The following is a 17,445-nucleotide window of genomic DNA, read 5'->3' as shown; positions in this document are numbered from 1 at the left end:
TGCACCATATACAATAAAACCTCATTTAACCCAAATCCCGCTCAATTGAAACAAAAGTCAACTAAGAAAACCTGAATTTGAATCATTTCCAATTTTCTTTCATTTACTTAGAATTAAATAGATGCCTCTTTTATAATGCGACCTACTCATGCCAATATATTTCTACGTTTTGAATTTATTCTCCTGAAAATGACTTCTAAATATCTCCAATAGTGATTGATGGACAACACCAATTAAAATATGAGCTGCATTAAAAGATATGTTTGAAAAAAAAAAAATACAATCTTCGAAAACGTATACATAAAAGATTTCACTTAATTTTTAAAATACGTTGCAGTACATTTCAAATGAAATTTGCCTTTTAGTGAGGAAAGGTATCCAAAATGACGGCAAAAGAGTACCCAAGTTTTCCCTAATAGTGATCATGCCATAAAAATGCGATTTTTTTGGTAAAATACTGTAGCAAGAATCAGCGTAATTTGCATAAATTTTCAGAACTAGTATCGATTTGAACGCAACTTAAAGCTAATTCTTGTTGTTTTAGTACTTTCAGCATTTGTTCTTTGAAGCGATATTTTAGTTAATATTACATATTTTATGCGACTTAAATAAAATAATAAGTTAAAAATGGAGCTGTTAAAGATTATTTTATTTTAAATGAATTACAAATTTATATTAATGCCGAAGATGATGTGTGACCAAATGAACCTTTTCTGGTTTTTTTTTTTTTTTTTTCAATTATTATTGTGAAAACAAGCCCGACCTTGGTTTAGGACAAAACAAGTTTTATTTAAAACTGTAATGCTCAACTGATCCAAATAAATGGGGTTCTACTGTATCAGCACAATAGTATACAATAAAAACCTGAAAAAAATAAAATGTTACTTTTCGTACAGTCTGAAGTAATGACACTGATGTCATTATTAAATATTGGAGGCTATACCTGCTGCATTGGAAAAGCTATAGATCCAGTTAAATTCTGTTTACCAATAATAATTTTTTTCTAACTACACTTCATTAACTTGCATTTATTTAATGCAGCATTTTAATTAATATCTTATTTAATGCAGCATTTAATTAATATCTTAATTAGATGTTACTTTGTATAATTTTTAAGGTAATTAGCACACAGATAGAATAAAAAATGCTCACATGAAGAATCTCATATTAATTACATACAGAAGAACAAAATGTTCATTTATAATAACAGGTGCAGTAAATGAACAAAAAGCCAATTGAGAGATGTTATACAATATGAATATAATTAAAAGTAATTAGAAATTACACTGAACTCAGAATTTTATTGTAAACTGTTTTATATAATTATATTATTAATGACATTTTAATTATGCAAATTGAAGTTTTAAGTTTATAACATATATTGCGAAGGAGTTTTTAATTCAAAATGGAAATTAGCTCACTACAACCGGTAATCTCCAAATGAATTTCAAAACTCAAGACGATTTAAGACTATTTCAAAATAAATATTTTAGTGCAAGTATGGCATAACTCATTTTTATGCAATATAAATAAAAATATTACTGAAAGGTTTGTCATTATCTATACACTGATTTGTGTTACTAACACATTTTAATCCACAAAATACATTTATACACGCATTGACATTAACACATTTAATTTTGTGAATATTAACAGATTGCAATTAATTTTAATATTTTTCATATAGCTAATGGTCATTAGGAGAATGGATATTATTTTGCTTGAACTTATTAATAGCAAAAAATTTAATATTACTCATTTATTGCTTTTGTGATAGACATTTCAATCTATCAGCTATCATTTAAAACTTAAATTACTAATAGAACAATAAAGCTGTAAATGATTAATTATTCAGACTTTTTTATATTCTATACTTTGAACAGAAATTAGAAAATATATTGCTCATAAATTTATATGTAATTAATAATTAATTTGTTTACTGGATGTATCTGCTCTTTGTGTGTGTTATCTATATCTAATTTTCCACCCTCTGTTTATAGAATGCATCCCATTGCAGCCATATTACTGTGAATGAAAAATAGCCAGACATTTTAGTATTCATGATACACATCTGAATTACCTACTTAAGTCTCAGGTATGTAATATTTTTATCTACCGCTATTATATAACTAGGTGTTCATTAATTTAAATATTTGTCTTTACCTTTTTACAGATTCGAGGGGAGAGAAAAAAATCTGCTTTTAGATGCTGCGAGTTTAAACACTGTCAAAGCATAACATATTAAGCTCTCTATTTCTTTAGTTATGGATTTGAATAGTTTACATTAAAAATTCACAACAATTTAAATCAATAGCTAATTTGATGTCATACAGACCTCATTAAAAAATAACCTGAGAAGTAGTTCTATTATGTAAAGAACATATCTTATGCAAATGATTTAAATGTACAGAGAAAAACTCAGCTAAATAGAGGAAAAGTACCTTGCAAAACTGGAGCAAGGGTTTTTTTCCCCTGTTCTTTTCCCCTGGAACATAATTTCAACTCAAAGAATTAATTATCCAGTTCAAGAATAATCTGAAAATTTGTTACATAACATTAATTGTCCATGTCTGAAAATGAAGTTATTTTGAAACTTATTTTCACCAAAATATAATTATGTTAATTAAAATGAAAGCTTAACAATTTATGAAATACTTGATAAAAATCTCAATTAACAACATGAAGTTTTTATATGGAAATTTATTGTAGTAAATGTTTTTCACATCTTCTCAAGATACTATGAAAAATTTAAATCTAAAATTAATTTATTATGACTATAAAAAATAAGCTAAGGATTTTAAAAGAGCACCCTCTAAAGTAATTCCATGATATTAATAAAATTTTGCAATTTCTTCTTGCTAATTTTTACACGAAATTAAAATTATGAGCATGCAAAAATCCCCATACTAAGATATATGAAAACGCTTCTAGAAACGAATATCTACATAAATTTAAAATATAAAATCATAACAAAAACCTATTTTCGATTGACTAAGAAATAGTGTGAAACTTTCTGCTAAGAATTCTTTTTCCCCCTTTTATTTCTTTGCTTTTAAACTATGAAGTGTGCATTTTTTTTTTTTTTTTTTTTTTTGTGAACTTTAGGACTCCTTTTAGTTAGCTTTAGTTCATATCATAGAAAATTACATTGCTAATAAATTAATTAACAAATTTTAATATTACATTACGCTTATCAGATTTTATTTATAATTAATATTATTCAGCATTTAGTAATAATTATTTTAAAATTACTTATTAAACTTTATTTTATTTAATCTAGTTGATTTAGAGACATAATGTATCAAAAATTAAATAAACTTGAGTACATTTTATAAAATATTTTGCAATTATATATGCAATATTGGAAAATCTTTTTCATGCTTTTCTAAATAGAAAGAGAAATTCTAAAATTAATTCGCAACACATATATTTATATTACATGCACAATGGTAATTATATGATAATTATATAAATAGTGATAATTGAAGCTAAATAAAAAACTAATACATTTATTGCATACATGATGTTTGGGTACCAAGTATTTCGAAACTACATGACAAATATATAATTGAAGAATCAGAATTCTGGCTAAATTTTGCAAGAGACCTGAAACCAAAGTTAAAAAATGCACTTATTTTAATATACAGGATTACATACTAAGAACGATTCTAATTTAAACTGGTAAGTGTATAACAATTTTTCGTAAAATTCTAATTTTTAACAAACTTCTTCACGCTTATTTAAATAAAATATTTTTATATTGATGTACTTATTTTGATGACTATTAATAACTAATGTGAAAAGAGAAATAAATATTATTTGTTCCATTTTTTATATATATAATGGGTAAAATCTTCTAAAATGAATATTATACCCTGAATATGAATATTCATGTACAAAAATAAACGAGTTCCACATGCTGTGTAATTATTTAACCTTATGTGCTTCATATTATGACTACTATCTTGATTGTAATAAAGTTTTTATACTGCAATTATACTAAAAAATAACTACATAAATAGCGTTACTTACATTTATAGGCTTATGTATGATCATAATTTTCCTGTCTTCATTATTCTTTCATTTACATTTAAAAAAGAAGCTGTTACAATATATACATACGCATTTAAAATAGAGTTTGATAACGAATCCTCAGAACCTTCCTTTTCCTCAAAATCAGAGTATATTTTCAAAATTAAATTTTGTTTCTTCATTTACAACTGCTAAATAAAATGATAGTGCAAATACTGAAGAAATGATAGTACAGTATGAAATTCTTACGATTTTTATAATCACTAATTTATAGAAGAGCATACATTTCGAATGTATACACAACAGTGGAAAATGAATGGAAATGGAATGCAGAAGCCAATTAAATTGGTAAAATATTAAGCCTTTCAAAATTCTTACATGTAAATAAAATATTTGAAAAGTATGGATTTACAGTGTCAATTTTTTTTTTTTTTTTTTTTTTAGGAAATAGGATTGACCTACCAAATTCTCACATTATTGTACATAGAAACCATCATAGAATATTAAATGTTTCAGAAAAATGGATATATTTGTCAGTATTAGATTATAACTTTAAGTAACTGTATATTAATAATAATATTATTTTTCTAATTATTAAGCTTTCTGGATATCCTGACAGACGAAGTTTTTCTTCATATAGTAAGTGTTAATAAGAATATATGATATAATATCTTACATGAAATTACACAATAACTTTTATTAAAACCATTTAAAAATTATGAAAGAAACTATTCATAAAACATTTGTACACTTTATTAAAAATAGTTAAATTACAGAAATAACTTTCTAATTTTTGAATCTACCAGAATATACACATAATATAAAATTTATATAAATTAAAATTCATTTTTTATATTTCAAATAACAATCCTGCTATATATGAAGAAAGATTACAAAACTTTATATAGAAAAAATATATCAACTTTTATACCTAAATGAGAAAAAGCATTGCAGAAAAATGAATAATAAAGAAAATAATTTCTAATTATTTTTAAGCTAAAATAAATGCATCCTATGGCTAAAAAATTTTTAAACAGACAAACTGCAAAGATACTTAAGCTTGCATATCAGTCTTTCAAGATTATGCAATATAATTGACAAGAATATTTTTCTATTTTATGGCATTTTTCCTTTATATAGGACATAACAAAAAAAACACACAAAAAGAAAATTTTAAAAGCAACAGTTTATAATTATTTCAAATTTATTGGTCATAATCTCTTAATTAACACTTTTTATGGGAAAGCTGAATAAATGTACATAAAATCAGAATGAGCAAAATGCTTTGTAATTTCTTTCACTTGATGACAACAGATAACAATTATAGATTAAAAGACTAATATCTGCATTTGTGAAAGAATTCTGACTATCCTATTTAAAGGAAAATAAAACTTATTTGGGAAGCAGAAATGCATCAAATGCTCAAGTTCACAGTCATAAAAAAAGCACGTTTCTTGTATGTAGTTAACTTTTTCTTTTGGTACTGCCATATAAGGACTATACACGCAATTATAATGGACCAGGTATAGCAGATAAAAAAAACCAATACATGATTGGCTTGATACTGAAAACTAAAGCATACTTACCACAAATAAATTAGGAAAACAGTTCTCTAGAAAATGAATACATGAATATATTTAGAAGTATTTATTCCCATTTATAGATTAAGGGAATTTATTCATTCTCATTTCTATTCAATTTAAGAACAAATGTCTATTCAATTAAGAATTAGATTTTTTGTATTAGACAGAATTAGAGTAACACACACAGAAAAGTACTGCTTTATGCAATTAAAAGAGCAGTTAAATATACTTTATTTTCCAACATATTACACTTGAGGAATTTCCTAATGAATGCACTAGATCTCATTTAAAATAATTTAATTAGAAACCCGTTATGTAAGAATTATTTTCAAAAATCTAATATTAAAAACTGAAAATTAAAATTCTCAATATATAATGACTTACATAATTTGTTTCATACTATGCAATTAATAATAAAATACCTAAATTTAATTTGCAGATGTTGCCTTTGAGGATTTTCTGTAATCATAGAAGGAAAAGTTGCAAAATTGTCTTTCTTTTTTCTTTATGTAATTCAGGTATTAAGATATTTTTTACAATGTCAAACTAAAAGTGTAAAATTAATTAAGTAGGGATAATTATATTTTTATATATTAGTAATGTTACTGATATATAAAATTATTTATACATCAGTTACATTACTTTTATATACTAGTAATAGAGGAAGGATTAAAAATAGAAGGAATGGCATTATCTTTTAAATATGACATAACAAGACACCCCCCCCCAAAAAAAAACACTACTTTTCCTTGTTTAACAATATGCTAAATTTTAAATTAAGTTTCAGGATACATATTTTAAGAACACTATTTCAGGTGCAAAAATAACATATTTTATTAAAACATTTATTCAAATGTGGTTCAAGCATATATTAAAACATGTTGAACACTTGTTTTTCTAGTTTTACTAGATCATTAATGCATATATGTATTGAAAACATACAGATGAAGAATAATCTAAATTTATGCCATTAATATAATTTCATTCAAGTCATATTTTACATTTCAGACTACAGTGAATGCTAAAAAAGGTTCAGAAAATTTAATTCATACAGAGGACACATTTCAATTTTTAGCAGAAATTTAATATCTGCTATTTAAAACTACAACTCAGGAACAGTTATCTTTACTGGAGACATAAATTACAAAGCATACTAATTCAAACCCATACGTAAAACATAATTTTCTATAGATAAAATTCAAACAAACGTTCACATTTCAAACAAAAATAGACATATAAGCATAAAATAAATTCAAGATTCAAAGTCAACATTATATATACTCAAATCTTTTCAAAAACTACATAAAAGCGGAATGTATACCCATGGTACTGCAAACCAATAATTATTTCCATAAACAAATTTACAAGGCTAAATATAAATGCCAGACTCTATACTTGTTTCATAAACAAGCTATCAATAATAAAAAATAAATGTTGCCTTTCTAAGTTATGGCTACATTTAATGTATTATTCAAATGCCATAACATAACAAACAGTACTAAATGCAGAAAATGCAGCAATATAAAAATATTAAAGTAATTAATTAAGGAATGCATAATTTAATTTAGCTTTGTAGCATCTTTTCATGGAATGCTTGGTATCCTGTGATTAAATAAAAATGAAACTATTTCTTTACATTTTAAAAATATACACCTTAATATAAAAGAAATTTTTATAAATACACAAAGCTTTCCAAATTGATTAACTGAAAGAATTAGAGTTGATCATTCACAGCAAGAAAGCTAGTAGCCAATACAGAAATACAATTCTTTAATATATGAATAAGAAACTGAAAAATCTAAAAATTATAAAATAATATAAGCTTTTCAATTCAGACTTGAAAATAATGCAATATAATACAGTTCCTCATACTTTCCTTTTAAATGTAATTTATATAGTTGCTAGATTTATGTGATACAAATTTGTGACATATCTGAAATTGCCTATAAAAGAAAAGCAAGGAGAAAAGCTTATAAATGCTTAATTAATTGGAAAAGCAAATGATTTTTTGATACTAAAGAATCATATAAGAAATTTGTGAAAAATTACAGAGCAACAAACAATTTTTCAGGAATTTTATGCAGAAAATCAGACTTCTCACTATAAATTAAAAAACAAAACTTGAAGAATATTATTAAAAAAAGTCCCTTTTATCAGATAAAAAGCAGAACAAACTAATATTTGAATTTTTCTATAAGCCACTACATGTAATAAAACTTATCAAATGAAAAAGTACATGACAAAGAGTTATTCAGAAAAAGAAACAACAGCCTTTCTTTATAATTTGCTTATGAAAACTTTCGCCTTTAGTGGGTATTTTTATTTTATTTTCAAACAGGTTCTTTGAAGATTTAAAAATAGCTCCTTAACTTCAATATCATCATCTAATGTAATATACAATTAGGTAGACAATAACAGTAGGAATTAATAACAAAATACATAACATTCACCTTATATTTTGAACATATAACACAAACTGCATATGAATATAGTATTAAAAGAAATAAGACGAAACACACTGAACACATAACACAGGAGTCTTCTCCATCATTGGGTATGCAAATGAACTGCACTTTATGACATTTTCATAATTGTAAGCTCGACCAAATAATGATTTATAATGATTATCCCTTAGCATAGAGCTCTATGATTTTACAATTAAAAAATGTTCAGCAAAAATTGGCGTGATTTGCTCTCACGACCCCATGAAAGATTGGCCGGAGAATGAGCCATGTGTTTGGCAGCAGCTTGTAAAGTGTACTTTCTAATGCTGGATTATTAATATATATGTATTTAATAAACCCATGTAACAGGAACCCACTGTGTCGTGTTATGCACTTTTTCTAGAGTCTTTTCCAGAGTTCTAATGGTTTCTTCAATATCATTATTCACTATAGTCAAATCAAAGAAATGGCCATAAGCTTGGCGTAGGAGTTCACTTTCTTTGTACAGTCTTTCCAAACTGCCATCAATCTGCAAGATTAATAAAAAATCATTAAAATGCAATATAATGAGTAACAGACGAATGAAAACTTGTATTAACATGCTACTTACATCTTGCATATTTCCTAATGATGGAGCAGCTATAAAGACAGTATAGGGTGTATATTCTGCCGTCCGAAGTATTTTCAAAGCCTAGAAAAAATTTCAAAGTATTCTATAGTAAGAAAAATATTTGCTAACTTATATAATAAATATCATATCATTCATTTTCTTTATATGACCTAAAAACATACTCAGATAATAAATTTAATTATTAAAGGTAGTTAACATTTTTCAGAGTTTTTTTTAAAAGTATTTTTATTTATAAGCACCTACTTGCTCATCATTAAAACCAAGTAAGTATAATGAATCAAAGAATACCTTTACATATATAATTCTGATATTATTAAATATATAAAATTCTGAAAATAGATGTAAAGAATAATACAAATTTTTTTAATATATAGCAATTATGAGTATTAAAAATATTTATTGTGTAATCAATAAATATTAAGTTACTAATGGCTAAAGAAGTAATACTGCAAAAGATAACTTATTCAGCTAGAAACCAGTCTTTTCCTACCAGTTTTTATTAATACACCTAGTTTGGGCTAAGGTGAAGTAATTAACTCAATGGGTAATAGTACTGAACTTTAAATTTCTAACCCAATAGGAATTGTGATTCTCAACTTTTGGCAGTATTTACTTTACAACACTTTTAGTGTATAGTTTATAACACTTTTAGTGTATAGTTTACAACACTTATAGTTTGAGTGTAAAGTATTTACTTTATACTCAACTTTTAGCAGCATTATTTTGACTTAAAACATTTCATTACTGTAATATCCAATGAACCATTTGAAATGTAACAAGTTTAGAGCTACTTCAGTAGCTGAGCATTGCCATTTCTATCGAAACCTGAATAAAATGGCATTATTTTTTAGCAACAATTTTGATTTTTCTGGGTTGAAGTTATAGATAGTTCTGTTGAAGACATTGCCCCAAAGTCCACAAGATTGCTTAATCAATTCAGTAATCTGTTGGTAATCCATTCTGTAAGAGGTTTGGCTATTTGGAATTAGACCCAATATGTTTTGCTGAACTGCAGGCTGAAGTTATTACAGCTGACTGGTCTAGTAATGCATATTCTTCCAGTACAGTTGCCATTTTTACATTGACCTGACAACCTCTCAATGATCAGTGATATCGTTCACTTATTCACTATGACTATGTTGCTACCTGGTGACACTTTTTAAAAATATTAAAGGTACTTTTTGTTAACTATAGCAGTTTGAAACCTATTAATTCACTTTATTTTATAAACAAAATAATTACTTGAGGCTCGACATCCAATATTGCCATTTTCCCATCAGCATGCAACCTACGAATAGTTTCTAATTTAGTACCATACATAGCTTCTTCATGAGTTCCATACTCTAAATACTCATTAGCAGCAATATCAGCCATCATTTCATCATGTGAGACAAAATAATAATTCTTCCCATTTTCTTCACCTTTCCTCATGGGCCTAGTAGTATCTAGGTAAACAAAATAAAAAAAGTCATATGTAATTGCAAATTATATAAATAAAAATTTTGCCATTTCTAAACTCTGTTGCCTGAATACACTACATCTACATTGAGAAAATTAAATGTTTTATCTTACAGTGGACCATGTAATGATAATTCATTTGCACATTCTCTTTTAATAAATTTTAATAATCCTTTTTCAAAATATGAGGAAGCAAGAATGTTACTTATGCTAATATAACATGATTCTGTGAACCAGTTCTGCCTAATTTCACATGCAGAAACTCCAGCTGAGTTCAAGTCAACTAGAGCAAGAGTCTATCATGGAAAATGCATATAAAATATTTGTTCTAATTTAAAGCCAGTGACTCATATTCAGTTATTTTTTAGTTATACAAATATTGTAATTCTTGTTATTGCCACTTAATTGTTTATACTTAGATGTGTATGATAAAAAGACAGTAAATTACATAAAACTCAGTGGTTAATAACATTTAAATATAGCAATTATTACTGCTAACTGTAACATATGCAGTTAGCATGAATTTATAGTTATACGAATTTATTGAATAGACATCTAATTTATAATTCATATTGGAGTTTGTTGGTTTATTGATTATAGCAGAGTACAACAGGGATTTTGTTTACGAGGAATCACCTTCATGAAAACATTTTAACTCATGGTGGACATCTGCTGATCATCTCAATAATTACATAAGCAAAATTGCTTTCTCATCCATAAAGAAGTAATGATGAATAGTGCCATAATGCATAGAGAAACACTGATAATTCCACAATCAGTGGCATAGCTAGGGTGGGGCAAGGGGGGACAGCGGCACAGCATTCAAATTAATGTTACAAAATTTTAGAATAACATGCTTTCCGTTCTTGGCACAGAGAAAGGGGTGCAAAATCTTCATCGGCCCCGGGCGCTGAAAACCCTAGCTACGCTACTGCCCACAATCAATATTCAATAGTCCTTATCCAATCAATCACCAGTATGCTTTGAAAGGGAGGGAGAGACTTGAATTATGTGATATGTGAGCAACTAGGGTTCAGAAGGTCAGCTACAAGGATATTTGCATCATAATTAATAATGTTCACGACATTTTTTAACTGTTATAATCCAGCTAAAATTTAGTTACATTATATATGCATAATTCGTATACATTTTAAAGCTGAAAAATTACGAAACATTGTCTTTTTCAACATGGAAAAAAAAAAAAACTCTGCTGCTTTGTACAGGAAAATTTAACCAAAAGAAAATTTTTTTTTTTTTGCTCTTGAAGAAGAGGGACCTGTTTCTTATCGCCTTCAAAATCAATAAAATAGAATTTATTCAAAATCTCCCCCAATCAGAAGTTGATTTTTCTGCCTAATTTTAAAAGGAAGTATGATGTTCACTACTTTCAGAATACTCATGGGTATTTACATAGACCATGTTTCTGAAGTTCTCTGCTACCATGAAGAACTTATTAAGTATTTAAGAAGTGTACTAATTTTTTGCCACTTTAGTGTAGACTGAAGAACAGCTACCAGCCTTGAAATATAAAAACTGGGAGGTTGCAGGAGCTTTCAAGTTGTGTGAACCAAAGATACTAATTATGGCACCAAAGAATTATGAAGCTATTCAGAATCACATACGTAAGTATAGACATGCATGTTTGTGGAGCAGTGACTGTGAAGGGAAAAGAAGCACATAAGTGGTTTACAGCACTTTATGAGTTCATACGCCTTCATGATCTATACAGTTTTCTTGCAACAATTGGGTAAATTTTATAAAGTACAGTCAAAAGTCGTTAATCCGGACTCGTCGGGACTTCGGCGATTCCGGATTATCGATTTTTCCGGATTATAGATCATCAGTTTAAATCTGGTAAGATGGCATGCAGAAATTACAAAATTAAAAATATGAAACCGTAATTTATGAAATAAAGAACAATTATGATCTAAAGGGTATCAAAATTTACAAAAAGAAAAAGCTTAATATTTATTTGTTTACTTTATTAAACATTTCTTTCAATGTAAGTTGTTTAAGTTGCTTCGTTTCATGTGATAATACTTTAATTCTATTAAACAGACATAATTTCTTGTTTAGTTACAAACGCTGTTCAAGTCCTATAATTGCTGTGTCGAGAAAACCGACTAATTTGTCAATCGAAATTTTTTCGTTTTCAATAACCTCTGTCACTTTCTTCACTATCGGAAGCGAATTATAATGATGAGGAACTTGTTTTAAATCATATCAAAGACGGAGTACATCGAGATGAAATACTACATTTGGTAAGGAATTATAAGCCAAATAAAATAAAAACATGTGCCCTGAAGATAAGGATAGTGCTGACAGATCAACTTCCAATTCATTGCGCGCTGTGGCATTCCCCCCACCGAGCAGCGTGAAATTGATAAACAGATTTCGGATTTTGAAACATACTTTCGCTTTAGATCCTTTACATATTAACAAATATATATAGGAAATTCTATTTGATATAATCGAAAGTTTAAGCTTACTTTTATAAAATTGCTCTAACAGTCTGCAAAAAATAATAAGCCGGATGCAATTCGAAGATTAAGGAACAACGCAATCTGCAACATTAACTGAATTAGATCATTTTAGCTTAGCTTACACCGTCCATTATACATTAAACGCGCATGCGTAAACGTTTTATGAGCATGCACACAAGCATATTCGCAGCCGTAAAGGTCTTACGCACGCACGTAAACGCCTATGCGCATGCATCAACGCGACGCGTGCGCAGAAAGTTTGTAGCTTTGAGGTCCGGATTATAGATCATTCCGGATTATGGGTGTCTGAATTAACGACTTTTGACTGTATCATGTAAAATGAACAGCCATAAACTTATGAATGAAGAAATGAGAATTGTCAGTAAACTGGAGGCAGGACAATCATGAGCACAGATGGTTACGAAGCTTAACGTAGAGCCAAGTGTTGTCTGCAATTTGTGGAAACAGTCTTAGGACACGGGATCCGTACATTGTTTAAGGTAAACATATTCCTCATATATATATCAATTTCCAATAATTTATGGTTTGGTATCATTTTATTAATTAACAAAAAGGCTGTTTCAATTTGACTACATGAAGGTATTTCATTTAATACGAACCAGCTGTACATTTCCATCTCTTAATGTACTTTTTTTATCCATATCCCAAATAAGTAAGAGCAGTCTGATAAAATGAAACAATAGCTTTTCAAAATTCAATAACTTCGTATTGTGACAGGTCTCCATCCTCTACAAGTTTTTCTAGAGTTTTTATTTAACACTGATTGGAATAAAGTTATCCTCTTTGATCAATATTCAAGCTTTTAGAGCATCCGTTGAAGCAATTATATCAAATACAGACACGGTTTGATTTTCAGTTGTTGTAATAATGTTCGAAAATATTGAAGCCTGAGTATTAATAAGATGTAGCCAAGGTGCTGCCACTGGATTTTCAAAGAATTTTAAAATAAGCATGGGACACCTTTCTTGAGACTGAAAAATAAGCCTTCACTAGTAAAAACATTTGGAGTACCCTTTCAATGGTGGAAAGTAATGCTAACCATTTTGTTTGTGAATTCCCTAGTATCATCGAAAAATCAGTTTCTATGAATTTCAGAAATTTTTCGATCTTTCTACTCTAACAGTATAAGATTTAAAGCATATTTTAAAAATAATCATTTCTATATCAACTGAAAAAACATCAGCTGATGTTCTTTATAGTGTTATGGATGATATGTGCTGCACATCCAACTCCAATTAAACCATGGTTAAAGTTTCATTTCAGTTTAGCAAAAACATTGTTTTCTCCACATCTATCAGCTCCACCAAAGCTAGAATTCATATAATCCACACAAAGACAAATAACTATTGCTTTTAAATTATTTTCTTCAGGACAGGTAGTTAAACAGTTGATGACATTATCAGATGTTTCACTAGGTAAGGATTTAAATTCTAAAAGTTTTACTCTAACTCAATAACTCCAGGTTTTAACAAGTACTGGAAAAGCTCTATTTCCTTATGACTGGATGTATCAGTTAAGATTGAAAATTTTTCCAAATCAAATTTAAGCTCTTAAAGCGTAAGGCATCAAAGCTCTTAAAGCGTAAGGCATCAAAACAGCTAGTATTATTGCTTCTCCCTTGGTTAGCACATATGTAAATTTAGGCTCAAATACAACTTGAAGCAGCTTAGACTATAGAGCTAAAGCTATGGTTGTGACAAATAGTAGTGTGGTATGGCACTGCAGCTAATCTTCTTTCTTATCATTCCTTATCTACTATTTGAAGAAATTCTTTAATGGCGAGCTAGATGCAGCAGAGTTTGACATTTCATTGACATATTTTATTTATATGACGTTTAATATCTGCATGTTCACCATGACTTTCTGAAGATTTTGAAGAACACTATATACATCCAAATAGCTTACATTTTTCTAAAAAAAAAAAAAAAAAAAAAAAAAAAAAAAAGTATTCCTTTTGTAGGTTTTCATTAAATACACTTTTTTTTAAACCACTACTTAAAAATTAATGTTAAAAATAAATAATAAATTAAATTAAATAGAACCCTAGCATGTTTGTAATGCTCCATTGATAAATAAAAAATATACATTGTTACCAAAAGGAAAATATCATTCATTACATGTCATTGTTTCAGCAGATTAAAAAAACTTTTTAACTATAAATGCAAAACCAAAATAAAGCTGGAGTAAAAATGTCACGATCTAAATGTGGCAAAAAAAGGTGATTTTAGATGTATATATTTACAATGAAATTTAAGCAAACAACAAAAGCATTATTTTTAGATATCGTGTAATAATGTGTAAGGGGATGATACATACTAACGCATATAATGTAACGTTGAACATGTCTATAATGCACCACTGATAATTAAAAAAAATAGATATATCTATACATATTATAAATTCAAATCACAATGGAATTAATATATCAAAAGTGAAAGTCTGAACTGCAGCTATGAGCAAAAATTCCGTGTATGTTGGGGAGGGGGGGGGGTTGAAGAGAAATTCAAGAATGAGGAATAGACCTCTCTTATTACAACTTTTCTAAGGTAAATGCTAGATGGGAATCACCTGTTTATGTGGCCGGTATGATGCCCGTCTCTTAACTTATGCTTGTATTCTCAGTTTGCAATCAAAACTACTTTAATGCATTTAAAGTTTTATAGTCTGCCACAGGTAATACTCAACTGCCTCCTGTACAGTATACCATCATGATGCATGACCTGTGTACAGTGAGAAGGGACCATACCTCATATTAGATTAATTTTTAGTTCGATTTCACAGCACATGGAATTTTGGACGTCACTGCACAATGAGCTTTAGTGATAATCATGCACACATAAAATTACTTTTGAATGGTACATGTCTTTCCCTGTTGTAAATGTACATTCATACCAAATTTCATTAAAATCTATCCATTAGTTTTCAGAAGTTTGACAGTTGCACTTTGTCTTAATTTTTCACAGAAGTATTTATGCTAAATTTTATATTTTTTTTCTGCTGGCATCAAACAAGCCATTTTTAAAGCTAACAGCATAAACTAAAACTGAGATTTCAAGTTATATATTACATGCAACAGTAGAGGGGTGTCATCCATCAAAACAGTTTGCAGTTAATATCCATTTTGAAATTTCCACAATTTTTTAAAGTTTGATATGCAATGCAACTTTTGGATCACCCTGTATGTATGTCTTGTTTACTTAGTATTTGTTTATGAATAAAACATCACACAGCAGTGCTCATTCAGATACAAAATATAAAACTATGAATAATACATAAAAGTAAATTGAAATAACACTTTTTAAATAAATAATTATCTCATACAGTCAAAAGTCGTTAATTCGGACACCCATAATCCGGACCTCAAAGCTAAAAACTTTCTGCGCATGCGCTGCGTTGACACATGCGCATAAGCGTTTACGCGTGCGCGTAAGACCTTTACGATTGCGCAAATGCGTGTGCGCAAGCGCAGCATACGTTTTCGTGTGTGCGTTTTATGTATAACGGACAGTATAAGCTAAAATGATCTAATTATCTATTTCAGTTAATGTTGATGATTGCGTTGTTCCTTAATCTTCGAGTTGGGTCCGGCTTAATGTTTTTTGCAGACTGTAAGAGCAATTTTATAAAAGTAAACTTGAACTTTCGATTATGTCAAGTAGAATTTCCGAAGCTGGAGCTCCCAAAGGCTCTACAAAACGAAAGTATGCTTCGATGTCCATCAAACAAAAAGTGGAATTGCTGCAAAAAATGGATAAAGACATGAAGAAGGTGACAGAGAGGTTAGTGAAAACGAAAAAATTTCGATTGACAAGTTAGTCGGTATTCTCGGCACAGCAATTACGGGACTTGAACAACGGAACTTTGTAAATGAACAAGAAATTATGTCTGTTTATAGAATTAAAGAGAAAGTATTATCACATAAAACGAAGCAACTTAAACAACTTACATTGAAAGAAATGTTTAATAAAGTAAACAAATAAATATTAAGCTTTTTTTTTTTTTTTTTTTGTAAATTTTGATACCCTTTAAATCATAATTGTTCTTTATTTTATAAATTACGGTTTCATATTTTTAATTTTAGAATTTCTGCATGCCATCTTACGAGATTTAAACTGATGATCTATAATCCGGAAAAATCGATAATCCAGAATCGCCGAAGTCCCGATGAGTCCGGATTAACGACTTTTGACTGTAATAGCTAATTAGGCTCTGTAGTGAGATAGTTGGCTGTTGAGATAAGTGTAAAGAGAAATGCTGTTCTTTGGCAACTTTTATCCCTCTCTTATGGTGAGGACTGAGGGTAATCACAGTCACCTGAGTTATTTTGATATTGTTGTGAATGTCATGTCAGTAACAGATTGTGTGATAATATTCTTTTTGAGATTATAAATGGCTTTGTAAGTAGATATATCTGAATGGATACAGCTGTTTATATCCTTTAACTGCTCAGTATTCAGATCCACATTCAGATCACCAATCAGTTCTGATTTTGCTAATGTTAGTCAATAACGTGAAAACTTTTAGTTAGTCTCACGATTATAAATTTCTTAATGTCTGGAGTTAATGGTTCAATCAGCCTAGCATTTTCATCAGAACTACAGAACGTGTCCAATTGAATAAAGGCATCATTAGTAAATAACGACTCAAAAAATAAGCTCAATAATGTCAACATTATCTACTTATATTTATATCTCTTATATTTATATTTTTTTTTCTGCTGGCATCATTTTTTTTCTGCTGCTCTTATTGCTTTGCCAGCTATAGCACATCCTCGTCACTTGCTGTTATTTTTG

General features: G+C 28.5%; 1 protein-coding gene across 5 annotated transcripts in view; it reads right to left on the bottom strand.

Moving 5' to 3' along the window:
- Positions 1–6,431: 6,431 nt before the first annotated feature.
- Positions 6,432–17,445, bottom strand: part of CASK (peripheral plasma membrane protein CASK) — a 608,377-nt gene continuing 597,363 nt past the window's right edge. For all 5 annotated transcript variants that reach the window (XM_085824784.1, XM_085824785.1, XM_035373524.2 and 2 more), the window contains 3 exons: positions 9,933–10,135; positions 8,670–8,750; positions 6,432–8,588 (listed from right to left, as the gene is read on the bottom strand). In XM_085824784.1, the coding sequence (XP_085680910.1) occupies positions 8,409–8,588; positions 8,670–8,750; positions 9,933–10,135 (464 nt within the window). In that variant the 3' untranslated portion in view covers positions 6,432–8,408. The remainder of the gene's footprint in view (positions 8,589–8,669; positions 8,751–9,932; positions 10,136–17,445) is intronic.

Source organism: Stegodyphus dumicola, chromosome 10, assembly GCF_044657685.1.
Source record: "Stegodyphus dumicola isolate Sdum_Otavi_A_Nest chromosome 10, ASM4465768v1".
Taxonomy (NCBI): domain Eukaryota; kingdom Metazoa; phylum Arthropoda; class Arachnida; order Araneae; family Eresidae; genus Stegodyphus; species Stegodyphus dumicola.
This window is presented reverse-complemented; position numbering and strand designations above follow the sequence as displayed.